This window comes from Melozone crissalis, unplaced genomic scaffold, assembly GCF_028551555.1.
Source record: "Melozone crissalis strain CALT ecotype California unplaced genomic scaffold, PUWL_Pcris_2 ptg000034l_1, whole genome shotgun sequence".
NCBI lineage: Eukaryota > Metazoa > Chordata > Aves > Passeriformes > Passerellidae > Melozone > Melozone crissalis.
Window position 1 is genome coordinate 24,944,575 of NW_026535812.1, and position 17,453 is coordinate 24,962,027.

Sequence of the window (17,453 nt, forward strand, 5' to 3'; positions counted from 1 at the left end):
TTGTTTCCCACCCCTGCCAGGACAGTGCCTCAGAGCCATGGCCCTGTGTGTCCTTGGATATGGAATGGGTGCAGCCCTTCCCAGGCAGGACCTGCCCAGCTGCTGGGTTTGGGGATAGCAGGGACAGGCCCTGGTGTTCTGCTCTAGTTCTGCTCCAATTTTAGGTAATTTGGGTTAAAAAGCCACCATTAATGCCCAGAGCTTTGAATGTGGAGCGAGCTGCTGGAAGGAGAGCATCTGATGATGTCTGTGTGTCAAGGATGCTGGAGGATTTGCCATCTCCAGGCTCCTTCTGGAAGGACAGACCCTGGGACACCAGGGAATCATTTCCCCTCGCTCACTGAGGCCAATTCAGCGACACCCAAGGAAAAACATGGAACCATTTCATGGGAACCATTTTGCAGCAGTCCCTGCCGGCTCTGGTGCCATGCAGGAGCAAACCCATCCATGAGCATTCCCGGGAGCCTGGCAGAGGGGGAGGCAGCAGGGGGAGCAGGTTGCAGCGTGCTGGTCCCCAGTGTGGTTGTTATTATGTTTTATGTGGTACCGAGGGCTAATGGGGACCAGATGGCGGCGTGGATGGAAAAGCTCATTGCTCCCCTGCAGTGCTCAGCCCTGCTCAGCCCTGGTGGATTCCAGCATTCCATCAGCAGCCCCTGATTGGGAACAGATGGGCCTCGGGTGCTGCAGGGGGATCACAGGGCTGGGCAGGCTCGGGAGAGCATTCCCAGGGAGCTGCTCTGTGAGCATCGGCTGGCATTCCATGGGCAGGGCTGGCATTCCATGGGCAGGGCTGGCATTCCTTCGGGGCTGGCATTCCCAATGCCCCAGGGGCCAGGGAGCCAGGGGCAGGGCAGTGCCAGCGCTGGGGATGGCAGAGCCACTGCTGGGAATGGTGGTGCCACATCTCAGGATGGCCATTTTGCCACCATTGGGGATGGCAGTGTCATTGCTGGGGATGGCAGTGACGCCACTGGGGATGGCAGTGCCACCACTAAGGATGGCATTGCCACAGCTTGGGATGGTAGTGCCACCACTGGGGATGGCATTGTCACTGCTCGGGATGGCGCTGCCACTCCTGGAGATGGCAGTGCCACCAGTGAGGATGGCAGTGTCACCTCTGGGGATGGCAGTGCCACCACTCAGGATGGCAGTGCCACGTCTGGGGATGGCAGTGCCACATCTGGGGATGGCAGTGCCACTGCTCAGGATGGCAGTGTCACCACTGGGGATGGCCACAGCTCAGGATGGCAATGCCACCACTCGGGGTGGCAGTGCCACCACTCACGATGACCATTGTTCTCCTGGTGATCCACGTTGTCAGGCCAAGGAGAGATTCCCAGCGCCCCAGCAGTGTATTGGGGATGTGACCAGCTGTCCCCTGCTGCCCTCACCCACGTGGGGCACATCCTGGGGCCTCACAGCTGCCCTGGGAGCAGGCTGCTCTCCAGGTGGCCTTCACCTGGCAGCTGGGACACTCCTGTGGTGGTGGCATCAACCAGAGGATGAGGACTTGGATGGGGCTTGGAGCAACCTGGTCTAGGGGAAGGAAGCAGGGATAGAACAGGAGCTTTAAGGTCCTTCCAACCCAGTCTGTGATTCTGGGATGATTTTATGGCTTCTGAGCCTGGATTTGCCCCTTGGATGTGGAGTCTGTGCTGAGTGCCTCGTTGTTGGTGCCCACCCCCATTACAGCCCTGCCTTCTCTTGGTCTAACTCACACCTTGGGCTGAGTTATGCCCTGCACACAAAGTTAGTGTGTTAAAAACAATATAATGCAGCACTTCTTGAAGCTGCTTGCTTTAAAAATTGCCCTCTCCTCCTATAAATGTATTTATTGTTTGCATACTTTTTGTAACCCAAACTGAAGAGGTCAGGCAAAGGAAACTGAGGAAGCTGAAAAAGCTTAAACCCAAAATTTAAAAAGTTGCATCCATTTCTTATTGGTTCCATGTTTATGCATGGGTTTGATTCTATTCAGGAAATTTATGAGCATACTTTTACTCCTATTAACAGATTTCATTTAATAGTAAAGGATCACCAATGTAAATCAAATAACACATTAATTGTTCCCAGAGCCAGTGACTCTGCACCCTCCTGGTTCAGCCCAGCATGTGAAGCTGGAATAGGTAACAATTAACAGCTCTGCTGACATTCTTCTGGTTATGTTTTGTTCCTTTTCCCCAGGCACAACCGCTCAGTTGTGAACTTTAAAATTGCAACATATATTCCCTTGTTTCCTGCAGGAGGAAGGAGCTCTTGCTTATTCCCATGCTGGAAGGCAGAGAAGTGCCAAGAGCTGGGCTGAGAAATGTTCCTTGGCTGAGGAACCTTTCCTTGGGGTCCTCATCAGCCTTCTGGGGCACTTGGTGACTCTGTGGGTGGGTTGGTGTCTCGTGGTGCTCTTCACAGGTTCTGGTGTTTCAAAATCCTGTTCTTGTGGTGCCTGGACTCTCCTGCCAAGGCTGGGGAAGGAGGAGAACCTGGCAGATAATGAAAGGACAGGAGAAGATGGTCTTAAAGTGGCAGAGGGCAGGGATGGATGGGATGCTGGGGAGGAATTTCTGGCTGGGATGGATGGGATGGGATTCCCAGAGCAGCTGTGGCTGCCCCTGCATCCCTGGCAGTGCCCAAGGCCAGGCTGGACACTGGGGTTTGGAGCATCTGGGACAGTGGCTGAAATGAGATGATGTTTAAAATCCCTTCCAACCCAAGGCACTCCATGATCCCATGGTTCTGCTGACATGGAATAACTGCTATTCCCTGTCAGAGGTGGATCCTGGTGGCTCCTCAGGAGCTGCTGAAAGCTGCACGTAGCAAACGTGGGCTGCTGCTCAGCCAGTGCCAAACCCGGCACTTCAAACAGAGCAGGGCAGCCCTGAGGAGCTCCCAGCCCATTCCAGAGCCTGGGAAGGAGCTCTCTGCAGTGGTGGTGACAAACGAGGGCTGCAGTTTTCCAGGAACCCCGTGCTCAGGCAGCCAGGGCTGTGCTTGGAGCTGCCGTTGGTTTTGGCACGTGTCCCCAGCCCCCGTGTGCTCCCCAGTGTCACCACAAACCCTGCTGAGCACTTCCTCGGGAGCCCCTCCACAGATCCTTGGCCATTTTTGTCAGCCCTTCCCAGCCCCCCAGGCAGATCCTCCCTGGTGCCTTTTCCCTCCAGGGGCTGCAGCCCTGCCCCTTCTGCCCCCAGGTTTCTGCCAGTCCCTGTGTTTGGAGCTGGGAGAGCAATGCCTGTGTTCCAGGCAGGAGGAAGGACGAGCTGCCTGCTCCTCCTCACCTTTCTCCTCACGTGCTTTGGGGTAATTTTTAGCTAAGAGTCATTTCCCATCTTGAAACATCAACTTTTCATACAGCTGGCCCCAGGCCAAGCCCGATTTCTGCTTGAGTGCTTGAGTGAAGGTTATTGCAGCATCTGTGAGGGGTCTGCAGTTTGGAGCAGCATCTGTCAGCAGCCTCCTTGGACATGTCCTTGTGTGCTTCCATGTGCCCCAGGATCCAGGATGGCCTCATTAACCCCTCTGGCTCCCCAGCTCCTCTGTGCAGTGAACTGGTTTGGGTGAGATCTGGCAGGTTTGGGTGATGAAACTCAAGTTTTCCCCAGAGCCAGTAATCCAAGTGAGTGCCTTTTATGCCGTGCTCCCAGAGAAGTGGATTTATCCCCCCTTTTTCCCTGCTGGGGGTGTTGCTCATGGCCCAGCCATGCAGGGGTGTGAGTCAGTCCCTTGCTGTCCTGGTGAGTCACCGTGGGGAGAAGGGGAAGGAAGAAAAAGCTCAAAGAAATGCTTGGCTGGAAAAATGAGTTGTGACTTTGGAGAAAACGTGAGTAAGCAGGGATGGTGTCTGGATCTCCTGACAAGAGCAGAGGCAGCCTGTGTGTCCACAACAGATGGGCTTGAAATGCTTGGTTTTAACATTTTCTATCTAATTAAGATGTGAATGCATAGGAGGGAAATGTAATGAATTCAGTGTTTCATGTAAAGGTGTGACATGGGAGGAATGAGTTTACCAGAGCTACAAAAGAATGCCTTGCCAGGACAAAGTGTCAGTGTCACAGATTGTCACTGAAAATGCAGAAAATCCCAAAGTGGGATGCTGGAACCTGCCAGAATGCTGCAGAGAGGCCAGGTGGCTGTGAGGCTGGGAGCAAACCCCACAAGCTGGCAAGGGGAAACCATTTCATCATCTTCTGACAAAGCTGTTTGGGTTTGCTGAGGAAATGGCTTCCATGGACACAGGGCAGGGATGGATGGGATTTTGGGAATAGGAATTGTTCCCTGGGAGGGTGGGCAGGCCCTGGCGCAGGATGCCCACCCTGGATCCCTGGCAGTGCCCAAGGCCAGGCTGGATGGGGCTTGGAGCAGTGAAAGGTGTCCCTGCCATGGCTGGGGTGGGGCTGGGTGGGATTTAAGGTCCTTCCAGCCCAAACCATTCCATGATCTATAATATTTAGCAAAAGCAGACTTGTGCATCTCAATTTCCAGCTCAAGCCTTCACCTCAGCAGGGATCCCACAGGTGTCAGCCCCACCTGACTGGGGCCTGCCAGGGCAGGGCTTTCCCAACAAGCTGTGCCAATAGGATGAGGGACACACAGTTTGGATGGACCTGCTGGTTTGGTATCCCAAACACCTGAGAGAGCACAAGGAATGTGAACAGCCTGTGCTGCCCCTCCTGCATTGGGCAGTAAAGGGTTACAGGGTTATATCTGAAGCACTGAACACTGAATTTCTCTCCTTCTTTAGGGGTGCAGACACATCAGCGCCCTGCTGGCTGCAGGAGTGCCCCCAATCCCCAGTGGAATGTTTTCCCCCATGGCTCTGGCACCCCAGCACGGGCACTGAGTTCCCTCTCTGGCTTGTAGCTGGTTTTTACATCCCACGTTTGCCTTTGCAGATTCTGTTCAAAGCTGTGTGGCAAAGCTGTTCTTCAGCTGTCCCCTGAAGGGCCACTACTGCCTGTACAGCAAATCCAGCTTCACCCTGGTGAGCCAGCAGCCTCCCCTCTGGATCCACATCATGTTCCTGTTCCAGCAGGTGAGCCCACACCAGCCAGGGCCCCTCTGGGCTGCTCCTTGGACAAGAATGTTTCGTGGTTAAACTCATTAAATGCACCCCTAACTCACAGCCACTTGTGACCCTTGTGGTCCCTCAGGAACTCCTTCCACTGGGCTGAAGTTATTTTGTGCTTTATAAGTTTTTATATTTCTGTTAAATACCCCAAATTCAAACTGGGTTATTACAAAGTCAAACAGGGAGATTACAAAGTCTGGGGATAAAAAGGTGGTTCCAAAGCATATTGTTCTTATTGAGGCAGGACTCCCAGGTGCCTGGGAAGCAGCCAGGAGCTGGCAGTGGATTTTAGGGGAGCAGCATCACCCCCAAGGCTGCAGGAGGAGGTTGGAGGGGCAGAACCCACTGGGGTTTTACTGCAGAGGTTTGGACTAAGCAGGATTTGTAAATCTGCTCAGTGCTGTTTTACCACCCTTCAGGTGATTTTCTTGTGGTTAATAATGATTCCAAGAACAGCCCAGTACTTGCACAAGTGTGGAATTTCCTAACAGGTTACAAATAGTGTGAAACGAAGAGAGAGCCCTACATTCACACTTTGAGATGGAACGGGGGGGGTTTGAGCTGAAATACAATGTTCAGGTTCTTAACACACACAGAGCCTTTCACTGCAGTTCATGCCATCTAAGGCAGCCTTGGGAGCCCCCAGGACTTATCCAAAATTAACACAGCGAGGGAAGCTGTGGATGGAACAGCCTGAATTGTTCTGCCCTGGGTGTTTTCCTAGAAATAATTACTTTTCAAGAACACTGGTCAGTTAATTTAAAAAAATAATAATGGAGAGTTCTACTGTGTTTCAAAACCCTTGGATAGAAATTGGGAAATTATTAGTGCAGGACAGCAGGATTAGGCTGGATGGGTTTGCTCAGACAGAGGAGACAGAAAGTCCATCCAGGAATCCCACATTTGAAGGACATTGCCCATATTGTGAAATCAAATATTTGCAGTATGGAAAATCAGATTTGTTGTGCGCTCCTATCTTGGCTCCTGCGTGTAAATGCATTCTTTAATTAAAAGATCACGGAGGAGATGGAGGAGAAGCACAAACATTCCCAGCCACAGGGCTGCTGTGTGAGCAGGGATGCTGTGACCGTGTTCTCAGGGGTCCCAGGATGAGGGAAGAGATGAGGATCTCACTCCATGTTTCAGAAGGCTGATTTATTATTTTATGATATATATTATATTAAAACTATACTAAAAGAATAGAAGAAAGGATTTCATCAGAAGGCTGGCTAAGAATGGAAAAGAAAGAATGATAACAAAGGTTTGTGGCTTGGACTCTCTGTCTGAGCCAGCTGACTGTGATTGACCATTAATTAGAAACAACCCCATGAGCCCAATCCCAGATGCACCTGTTGCATTCCACAGCAGCAGATAACCATTGTTTGCATTTTGTTCCTGAGGCCTCCCAGCTTCTCAGGTGGAAAAATCCTAAGGAAAGGATTTTCCATAAAAGATGTCTGTGACAGGATGCCACACAGAGCTGGGGCTGTTGGCACTCAGTGTGCAGTGGCCATTGAAGGGGAATCCTCGTTCCTCAGAGCTGTGGGATGTGCAATAGGAGGAACTGAGATGTTTGGTGTTTACCCAGTTGTGAGCCCGTGGATCCATCAGAGCTCCCCAGGGCTCACCCCTGGCTGTTCTCCTGGCTGTCCCACTGTGAGCACAAGATGCTCTTTGGTAACACCTGAGTGAAAAAACACCTGAAATGATTCCCAATGTTTCCTGCAGAGCCTGTTTGCAGAACCTCTGTCCATGCACAGCAGCTCTGTGCAAGTCCTCAAGGCGCTGTGGGAGAAGACCCAGCTCAAGGGCACGCATAGCTTTGAGACTGCCATGATCCAGAACACCTTCCCTCACCAGAAGGTAAGGGGGCACTTCCCTCACAGACTAAAAGAGCACAAGGGCTTGGCCCTGCACTTTGGAGCCCTTTCTGTGTCCAGGGCTGTTTTGTGCTGTGCTTTGGAAGGTGCCCAGGCTGTTCCCACCCCTGAGCTGACCCATGGCATGAAGGGCAGGCAGGGATGCTGCATGCCATGAGTTTGGTCCTGCTCTCAGTCTGGAGCTCCAGGCTCAGCTCAGCTGCTGCTCTGGGGTGTTGGGAGCCCTTGGAAGCTCACCCAGCTAAACACTAAAAATCCAGCCCTGGATTTTATGGAGTTATTTGTCTGCACATGTGCCATTAGTTACCCCCATCAGCTGAAGGGATTGCAGCCCAAAGCTCTTTTCTGTCTCCAGGATTTCAGTGAATGCTCTTTCCAAGCTATTCATCAGCTGCTTGGAAAAGGCCACTGTAGGATTGGAAAACAAATATCTATTTATTCCCGAGCATCTCCATCCAGCTCATTTGGATGAAATGAGTTGTCAAACATGATTTTACAACACTCTCTCTCAGAATGTTGTGGGCATGGAGATGTCTGGTGGAATAGGATTAAATTACCAAGACTGTGGCTGATTTAAAACCACAGTTTTGTTGGGAACACCTTCTGAACTCTCCAGGATATTGTGGTGAAGGAGTGGGAGCCCTGCTGGGGCTCAGAGGAGTGGGGCACCCCCACATCTGAGAGCAGCTTTGGGGCCAGATTTGCTCACACACAGAGGAGCTGTGCTAAGGGTCTGAGCTGCTCTTGAATCCAGAGGCTTTAGAGCAGCTTTGCTGCTCAGCATGGCTTAGCTTGTTTGGACTCAGATGTTTGTTAGTTCTTATCCATGTCACAGTCTCACAAACCCTGAGCTCTACAGCACTTCACTCCAACAAACTAAAAATGGAGCCCCATCTGTCTCTCTGCACAAGACCTTTTAAGGATAAACTGCCCACTTAAGAAATGACACCTCAATTAGTTTTACTTTTAACACAAAACCAACCACCCATGGCCTGCAAGGAGGACTTTTTTATCCAATTACACAAAACCACCCAAACCCATGGAGGAGAAGTTGGAGAAGGAGCAGCCTCTGCCCTAAAACCTCCACCTTGCTTTATATCTATTACTGTATTCTGAACCCTTAAACTCTGGGTTTCCCACCCTGTGATGTCACACATTTCTATTCAAACCCCACATCCACAATCCCCGTTCCATCATTCTATTTTGGAAGCTTCTCCAGGGCCTCAGGTCAATGCAGTGCTCTCCTTGGGATCAGTGCCTGGCAGCACAGAAAGGCTGAAATTCTCAACATCCAGGGTTCCAGCACCTGAGGGTTCCCAGAGCAGCAGAGCTGGGAGGGGATCCTGAGATCCTGGTGCCTTCAGGGTCTGGGATCCTGGTCCCTTCAGGGTCTGGGGTCCTGGTCTCTGCAGGGTCTGGGATCCTGGTCCCTGCAGGGTCTGGGATCCTGGTCCCTGCAGGGTCTGGGATCCTGAGGTCCTGGTCTCTGCAGGGTTTGGGATCCTGGACTCTGCAGGGTTTGGGATCCTGGTCCCTGCAGGGTCTGGGATCCTGGTCTCTGCAGGGTCTGGGATCCTGGTCCCTGCAGGGTCTGGGATCCTGGTCTCTGCAGGGTCTGGAGTCCTGAGATCCTGGTCTCTGCAGGGTTTGGGATCCTGGTCTCTGCAGGGTCTGGGATCCTGGTCCCTGCAGGGTCTGGGGTCCTGGTCTCTGCAGGGTCTGGGATCCTGGTCCCTGCAGGGTTTGGGATCCTGGTCTCTGCAGGGTCTGGGATCCTGAGGTCCTGGTCTCTGCAGGGTTTGGGATCCTGGTCTCTGCAGGGTCTGGGATCCTGGTCTCTGCAGGGTCTGGGATCCTGAGGTCCTGGTCTCTGCAGGGTTTGGGATCCTGGTCTCTGCAGGGTCTGGGATCCTGGTCTCTGCAGGGTCTGGGATCCTGGTCTCTGCAGGGTCTGGGGTCCTGGACTCTGCAGGGTTTGGGATCCTGGTCTCTGCAGGGTTTGGGATCCTGGTCTCTGCAGGGTTTGGGATCCTGGTCTCTGCAGGGTTTGGGATCCTGGTCTCTGCAGGGTCTGAGATCCTGGTCTCTGCAGGGTCTGGGGTCCTGGTCTCTGCAGGGTTTGGGATCCTGGTCTCTGCAGGGTCTGGGGTCCTGGTCTCTGCAGGGTCTGGGGTCCTGGTCCCTGCAGGGTCTGGGGTCCAGCAGGGCCTGGAGCAGGGATCAGCCCTGGGGCTGAGGACAGAGGGACAGCTGGGACCCCCTGAGCACTCCAGGTCCCCTCCTGGCTCTGCTCTTTGCTGCTGGATTGATTTTCTGTTTGGTTCTTTTATTATCACAGAACCAGAGCTTGTTCTGGTTTTGTTTACTACTAAGAGCTCGAGTTTGTCTCTAGTGCAATTCCCATTCAGTTTTCTGGGAATAAGGACTAGGACTGCCATAAAGAAGGTTTTCTTTAGCTTTTGCAATTCCAAAAAATCTGCCTGGAACATCCCCTGCATGACCTAGTCCTTACTTTCCACAGCTTCTGTCATAATTGCAATTTGTCATCTCAGAAGTTCTTCTCACTGCTAACAGGACCTCAGACATTGTGAATTATTGGACAAATTATTGTGTTTGTTGGTGCTATTCCTCTGCCAGTAGTCCAGGAAGCAAAATTCTGGGCGTGTGGTTGCTTCATTAAGTACAGCACTTTTAATTTTCAATGGCTTGACGTATGTTGGTGCAAATGCAGCATCAGCAGTCTGCTATATTTGACACTAAGTTTATGCATTGTGTTCTAGCAGAGTCTGAAATGCTTTTTCAGGGTGGGATGGGATATAAGAAAGGAATTCTTGTCTGTGAGGGTGGGCAGCCCTGGCACAGCTGGACATGGGGTTTGGAGCCCCTGGGACAGTGGGAGGTGATAAATGTTTTCCTATATGGATTCTAAAGCATTTTCCAAACCTGGAGAGTAACGTGTGAGATCAGTGCTCCACTCCAGATGAATTCTGAGAAATGCCTTCAGCTGTGGTGATCCCTGGAGCAGCTCTGAGGGCCTGGCTCACACTGAGCTCGCTGTGTTCCACTGGGCAGCCTCTCCATGCCACAGAAAACATGGATTTCTCCATTCAGCACGGCTCCAGATGTGCCAGGAGCAAAGCACTCCCAGATGTGGCTCCTCCCGGGCTGTGCAGGGCTCCTGATCAGAGCCCTGAGTGTGCCCAGCCCAGGGAGCTCCTGAGCCCTCCTGGCTCCTGTGCCAGCCCCGAGCTGGTGCCTGCTCCATGTGGTGCCCTCGGGGATCCCTTTGTTGCTTTAAGAGCACGATTTACATTTTTGGGGCCGTGGGTGGCTCTGCTCTCCCCTCTCCTTTCTGCTCAGGGGCAGAAGGAAGGGCCACCTTGGGGCTCTCTGAGCCTTCCGGGGTGATGGAGCACAGGGATGAGATAAATTTCTCCTCTCCAATTTGGCTTTTCCCTCCTGAATAAGTGGCTCCTTGCAGGTTATTTCAAGTGCTGGGGTGCAGAGTGGAGCAGGCAGGTTTCTGCGCTGATATTTCAGTGGGATTTGCTCTCTCTGGGGCTGGAGTTGCCTCATGGCAGCCACCACCAGATTTTTCATGGGATGGGGAAGCTCCCAGGCTTTCTGTCAGCCTTGTCCCTGTGTGGTGTCCTGTTCTGCCCAGCTCAGTGCCCAGCTCAGTGCCCATTCCTGCCCAGATCAGTGCCCCTTGTCCCTCTGCAGGAGCTGTGGGAAGGACCCCCTGTGTCTGGATTTGGGGTTCTGGTGCTTCCTCCCCTCACGAGTTTGGTTTCTCTCCTGCCTGCAGGACCTGGAGAGCGTTCAGATGCACCTGGAGGAGGTGAGGTTCTTTGACTTGTTTGGCTACAGCGAGGAGGCGGGAGCCTGGCAGTGCTTCATGTGCAACAACCCCGAGAAGGCAACAGGTACAGGGGGCTCCTGCCTCTCCACTGGGGGCTGCAGTGCTGGGATGGAGCTCACTGCTCGTGCTGGGTGTGTGGCATGGTGGGCAAAGGGGAAACCAAACCTTCCAGTGCCTATTTTAGTTGGAATTCTCCATTAAAGCCATCTTTGGTGAGAGAGTCAGGCCCAAACCTGGTTTGGTTTGTGCTTAGGGGGATACAACCCCAAATCTGGGACACATTGGCACAGAAACAACACCTGGTTCCAGCTTTCTTCACTCTCAGAATTATTGGCTTTAATGTAATTTACTCCACAGTGCACATCTCCTTAGGGACATGTGATTAAGTCTTATAAAGGCAGAATACTTCAGCTGTATTGGAGAAGAGGGTGAGTGGGAAATCGAGAAAACCAGGCTTTTTCCCAGCTCTGAGCTCCTGGTGCCCTGCTTTTGAAGCTCTGTGGAAGGCAGCAGTGCAGAGGAATCTTGTTCTCAGATGCTTTCTGCCACTCTGTAAAAGTCTGAGCAGTCCTGGCCAAGAATTTGGACTGTTTTGGCCAAGTGTTTGAATAATTGGCTGTTTCAGACATTTATTCTAACAGTTAGTGTCTCTTCAGACTGCATCAACCCCGAATTTAGGAAGTCTTGCAGCAGTGGCCAGCTGCTGCTGCAGGCTGTGCTGTCCCTGCTCACTCCATGGCTGTTTGAGCATCCTCTCCTTCCCCAGCTCCCCTGGGACTGCAGGACCAGGACAGAAACCCTGCTCTGAGTGAAAACTTCATCTCCACAGAGCTCTCAGTGTGGTTTCCATGCCCTGAGTGAAAACTTCATCTCAACAGAGCTCTCAGTGTGGTTTCCATGCCCTGAGTTAAAACTTCATCTCCACAGAGCTCTCGGTGTGGTTTCCATCACATCAGGGATGGTGAGCGATGAGGAAAACGAGACTCTTGCTTGAAATGTCAAAGCTTACTGAAGCAACTTTGGTCTGAATTTCCAAAGACATTTAAGTCCAGCCTTGCCTCACTCCTGCTCTCCTGGCTGTAACTGTCCTTTTCATCAGCAGTGCCTCTCTTTGTCTCACTCTGAAAGAATTTCTGTAAGAAAGGCTCATTGTGAGTGTCATGATTTGCTTCTGAGCTCCAAAGGCCTTTGGAAAACCAAGAAAATAAATCCCCTGAGTGGGTCATGTGAAAGCTGAGGAAGGCAAGGTGGAAGAGGGAGCTCAGTGGAATGAAAATCTGCAGGGAGTGACAACTCCACCTTTGTGTTGGTGCTGCAGAGCCATGGCAGAGTGGGAGACCCTGCAGGGTCTCACTGGGTTTGTAGGATCTGACACAAGCAAGGATTTGGAGCTCTCCTTGGATTGGTAAGGAATTTAAAGGCTGTGAAACATCTTTTATTTTCATTCCAGAGTGTGAAAGACCCTTTGACATCTGAAATACTTTTTGAGAGGCAAGAAAGCAACTTCTTCCTCTCAGCAATTCTGTTTAGCAACCGAATTCCTGTTGAAGAAGGAATTCAGAGGCAAATTGTTTTTTCTATTATTGTCTGCTGGGGTTTTGTTGCATTTTTTGGATGCCGTGGTGCAAGATGCCATTTATCCTGCAGACTTGGGCAAACACAGCCTTAAAGCCTGGCCTTGCCTTGGGATGGGATTCCAGAGCAGCTGTGGCTGCCCCTGGATCCCTGGCAGTGCCAAGGCCAGGTTGGATGCTGGGGTTGGAGCACCTGGGACAATGGGAGGTGTTCCTGCCATGGCAGGGGTGGGGTGAGATGATATTTAAGATCCTTTTCAGCCCAAACCATTCCATGCTTCTGTGATTCCTGTTTGGCCACAGCTGGGAGGCATTTTGGGGCTGGAAGCTGATCCTGTGTGGAAGGAACCAGTTAAGCTGCAGCAAAGTTGGTGATGCACCCACAGTGACAATTGGAGAAAGTTTGACTCCTCCTCATGCTTCTTCTGGTGCCAAAGCATGTCTTGTACAGCCACACTTCTCCAGAAGTGCTGTTCAATCACCCTGGATTGGCTTTTCCTGCTCTGAGGAGCAGCATTCCCACAAACCCTGCTGATCTGCAGGGCAGGAACAGGAGCTCACACCGTTCCAGCACAGCCACCAGGCACCTGGAGGGCTGCAAAGCACCAGGATTCCTCCTGTTGGGACAAGCTGCCTGCTGGGAGCCCCATTCCAGCACAGCCCCCTGCACTGGGGGCTTGGCTCCAGCAGCTCTTGCACAAAACATTCCCCAAAACCACCGAGAGCGTCGAGGGAATTGAGGGAATGGAGGCAACTCCAGCTCCTTCCCCCTCTGGAAGCTCACAAAGCCAGGCAGGGATCCCTGGGGGCTGCAGAGGAGCCATGGACAAGGATCTGGGATTGGGGGAAAACTGAGGCTGTTTGGGAATCCCGCTGGAAAACTGCAATTCCCTGGGAAAGCCAACGCCACCTTAGCTTGGGAATAAATTATCCCCTCCTGCAGTGCCAGCTACCCAGAGAAATGAAGGAGCCCAGCTCTAATCCTCACTGGGGAATCAGCAAAAGTGGCATCCAGCAATGTGTTCCTTCCAGGTTTTCAGCAAAGCCCAACGTGGTGATTAATGGAAGAGACTGAATCCATATTCCCCGAGGTTAATTGCATTTATCTGTCACACATTCCATTCTTTCAAGTTCATAGGGGTTTATTATCACTGAGATCATTCATGAATTCTTGTGGAGGATTTTACGTTTCATCAAATTCAAGATTTAAAGCTTTGGGTTTTGTCTGTCTCAAGTTCATCTTGGAAGGGTTTGGAGGGTTTTTAACTTTTTATTCAGTACCCAAAGTGCTTAGAGCTGGATGTGTTGTAGCTCTGCAAAGAAAGCAAGATGGAAAGTAGAAAATTCCAACAGACACATCAACAGGAACTACTCAGGGTTAAACTGGAGTCAGTGTGTCTAAATTGAGATGATTTAAGAAAAAATAGGTGTTTCATGACCTTTTCAAACCGAAAGGGGAGAGATTTAGAGAGGATGTTGGACAGGAGTTGTTCCCTGTGAGTGAAAGCTTTCCCACCATGAGGATACCAGGCCTGCCCAGAGATGTTGTGGATATTTTTCCAGTCCCACGTGGATAAATCCAACCCAGTCTGACCCTGTGGGTGACCCTGCTTGGAGCTGGAGCAGAGACCCCTGGAGCTGCCTCCCAGCTGAGCTATTCTGGGATTCTGTGAAGCCAACCGCAAGGAAAATAAGCAGAAGGACTTAGAAAAACATTGGAAAGGAGCTTTATTCTTATCTTGCTTGAATCTCTCTCTCCTAATGAGCCCCTCAGACGCGCTGGCATCGGATTCATTAGGGCCACTTTGGAAGCTGCCTCCAGAACTCCCCCAGCTCCTCTGTGCACACACAGGAGAGTCCTCTGGTAGCACTGCCTAAAGCCGCTGGCTCCTTACAGACATCAACATTTCTTAGCAAGTCCTGGGTTTGAAAGATTTTGGCCATAAAAATTCACTTTAGGCCAACATTGCACATTCACTTCCCTTCTCAGATTGTGCTCCTGACCACAAACTATCTCAGTATCATCTGGTCCCTGAGCCTGGTTTGGTTCAAGCATGTTCCTACAGCTCTGGAATGGGATTGAAGATGTTCCTGTGGAGCCAGGAGCCAGGCAGGGAACAATATTTAACAAATTACAAAGTTTTTAGTACGGGGGACACCAAAGTGTGGTTCTGTCCCACTAAAGAGTGTGGGGGGAGAGGGTGCAGCCCCAAACCAGCCTCCTGGGAATGAATCCCCTTTTGCAGTGACAATATCTATACAGGGAGAAAGCAACCCTGTGCTTTAGTGTGCCCCATGCCAGGCTGGGTGCTGTGATGGGGCTGGCACAGAAACACCCACATGGCTCTGCAGCCAGGGCTGCAGTGGCTGCGTGGGGCAGGGCACGGGCTGCTCCTCCTGTGGCACCCACAGCTGCAGCTCCCCCGGCCCTGAGGCTCTGCCAGCCCCTGCTCATTCATCCAGCTCCTTCCAGGCGCTCCCTGCCTGCAGAGACAGGAATATTTATGGTCCTTCCTGAGGAAATTGCACGAGTGCACACTGCGCCCCCAGCCAGCCTCGCTGCCAAGGAAAACAGCGCTGGGGGAAGGACGCATCCTTCACATCCTTTATCTACAGCTGGTGCCTCGTCCTGGCCTTGGTGTGCCCCCTTCCAGACAGGGGCTGGGTGCCCAGGAGGCCATAAAGGTTTTGGCACTGCCTTGGGTGGCACTGGGCACAGCTTTGGGCTCAGGAGCTGCCCATGGCAGTGGAGGCTTTCAAGGAAAAGCAGGGCTGGAGGGACAGGGGGCTGGGAGAGCAGCCAGCCAGGGATCACTGCCCCTCTGACAGATGCTGGGATGGGCTCCAAGGCAAACACCCCATCCAAAACATCCCTGCTCAGACTGCCTGTGCACTGCCCTCTGGTCTAGCTGATCCTCTGTGTCCTGGCCATTGATGGAAAGACAGAAGAGAAAGGAAAAAGAGACCCCTAGGAGATGTCAGGCCTTTAAACTGCCAGAGAGCAGGGTTAGGTGGGATCCTGGGAAGGAATTCCTCCTGGCAGGGTGGGCAGGCCTTGGCACAGGGTGCCCAGAGCAGCTGTGGCCGCCCCTGGATCCCTGGCAGTGCCCAAGGCCAGCAATGGGCCCTGCAGGGCTGGGGAGGGGTTTGGGATGGCTGAGGGAGTAGAGAGGAGATGGAAGAGGGGTGTGAGCTGTCAGCTCCATCTGCTCAGCCTCCCCAGCAGGACACGGCTGAGGGCTGAGCTGTCAGAGTGAAGTGAGAGCTGAATGCTGGAGGCTGGGAGGATGAGGAGGCAGCACAACCTTCCTGCAGCACACAGAGCCCTTAGTGGGGAGCAGGGAGGGCAGCACCAACCCTGGCCGTGTGCTCCCCTCCCCAGGCATGAACCAGGACGGGCAGCCCCTGATGGAGGGCAGGCTGAAGGAGAAGCAGGTCCGCTGGAAGTTCATCAAGAGGTGGAAAACGCGCTACTTCACCCTGGCTGGGAACCAGCTGCTGTTCCGCAGGGGCAAATCCGTGAGTCACAGAGCCACTGCCCTGCTCCCAGCCCTGCTCCTGCTCCCTGCTCTGCTCCTGGGGCTGCAGCCCTCACATCTGCCCGTGGTGCTTTTCCCCATGGGCTTTCACCCCTCAGCTTTGCTGTTCTGTTTTTTCTAGAGGTTGTCACCTCTCAGTTTTGCCTGTTCTGATTTCCCATGGGCTTTCACCCCGAGCTTTGCCTGTTCTGATTTCCCAGAGGCTGTCACCCCTCAGCTTTGCCCATGGTGGTTTTCCCACTCACAAAGTGCATGGCAGGGGACAGCAAGGCCAGCCAGAGTGCTGCCCAGGAGCTGTCACTGCTGGGTCCCCAATTTTCAGGGGGCATAAAGACCATCTCATTCCATCCTCCTGCCATGGCAGGGACACCTCCCACTGTCCCAGGCTGCTCCAAGCCCCGTGGCCTTGGACATTGCCAGGGACAGGGCAGCCACAAGATGTGGCAGCTGGGAACATCTTCACAAAGAAGGATGAATTCACAGAATCCCAGAGTGGTTTGGGCTGGAAGGGACCTTAAAGCCCATCCAGTGCCACCCCTGCCATAGCAGGGGCACCTTTCATTGTCGTAGCTGCTCCAGGCCCTGCTCCAAGCCAGCCTGGGGCACTGCCAAGAGCCCTGGGCAGTTTGTGAGGGGTGGTTCCCCCCCGGTGACCCCGGGCAGTTTGTGAGGGGTGGTTCCCCCCCGGTGACCCTGGGCAGTTTGTGAGGGGTGGTTCCCCCCCGGTGACCCCGGGCAGTTTGTGAGGGGTGGTTCCCCCCCGGTGACCCCGGGCAGTTTGTGAGGGGTGGTTCCCCCAGGTGACCCTGGGCAGTTTGTGAGGGGTGGTTCCCCCCGGTGACCCCGGGCAGTTTGTGAGGGGTGGTTCCCCCCGGTGACCCCGGGCAGTTTGTGAGGGGTGGTTCCTGCCTGGTGACCCTGCCCTGTCCCCCGTGCTGCAGAAGGACGACCCTGACGAGTGTCCCATCGAGCTGAGCAAGGTGCAGAGTGTGAAGGTGCTGCCCAAGAAGCGGCGGGACCGGAGTGTGCCCCGCGCCTTCGAGATCTTCACGGACAGCAGGAGCTACGTGCTCAAGGCCAAGGATGAGAAGAACGCCGAGCAGTGGCTGCAGTGCCTCAACGTGGCCGTGGCCCAGGCCCGCCAGCGCCACAGCCGCGAGGCCACCACCTACCTGTGACCTGTGACCTGTGACCCTGGGCCACCACCTACCTGTGACCTGTGACACTGGGGCCACCACCTACCTGTGACCTGTGACACTGGGGCCACCACCTTGGGGCCACCACCTACCTGTGACCTGTGACCTGTGACCCTGGGCCACCACCCTGGGGCCACCACCTACCTGTAACCTTGGGGCCACCACCTACCTGTGACCTGTGACCCTGGGCCACCACCTACCTGTGACCCTGGGCCACCACCTACCTGTGACCTGTGACCCTGGGCCACCAAACCCTGCCCGAGTGGCACCACGGGACAGCCACGAGGCCACCCCAGGGCCTGTGGGGCACAGAGCAGGGACAATGCCTGCAGGG

General features: G+C 53.4%; 1 protein-coding gene across 3 annotated transcripts in view; it reads left to right on the top strand.

Moving 5' to 3' along the window:
- VEPH1 (ventricular zone expressed PH domain containing 1) overlaps window positions 1-17,101 on the top strand; it is a 51,462-nt gene extending 34,361 nt beyond the window's left edge. For 2 of the 3 annotated variants that reach the window (XM_054282914.1, XM_054282913.1), the window contains 5 exons: window positions 4,893-5,032; window positions 6,797-6,931; window positions 10,757-10,874; window positions 15,767-15,903; window positions 16,865-17,101. In XM_054282914.1, coding sequence (XP_054138889.1) covers window positions 4,893-5,032; window positions 6,797-6,931; window positions 10,757-10,874; window positions 15,767-15,903; window positions 16,865-17,101 — 767 coding nt within the window. The remainder of the gene's footprint in view (window positions 1-4,892; window positions 5,033-6,796; window positions 6,932-10,756; window positions 10,875-15,766; window positions 15,904-16,864) is intronic. The other variant, XM_054282915.1, reaches the window with a different exon arrangement.
- Window positions 17,102-17,453: the final 352 nt, after the last annotated feature.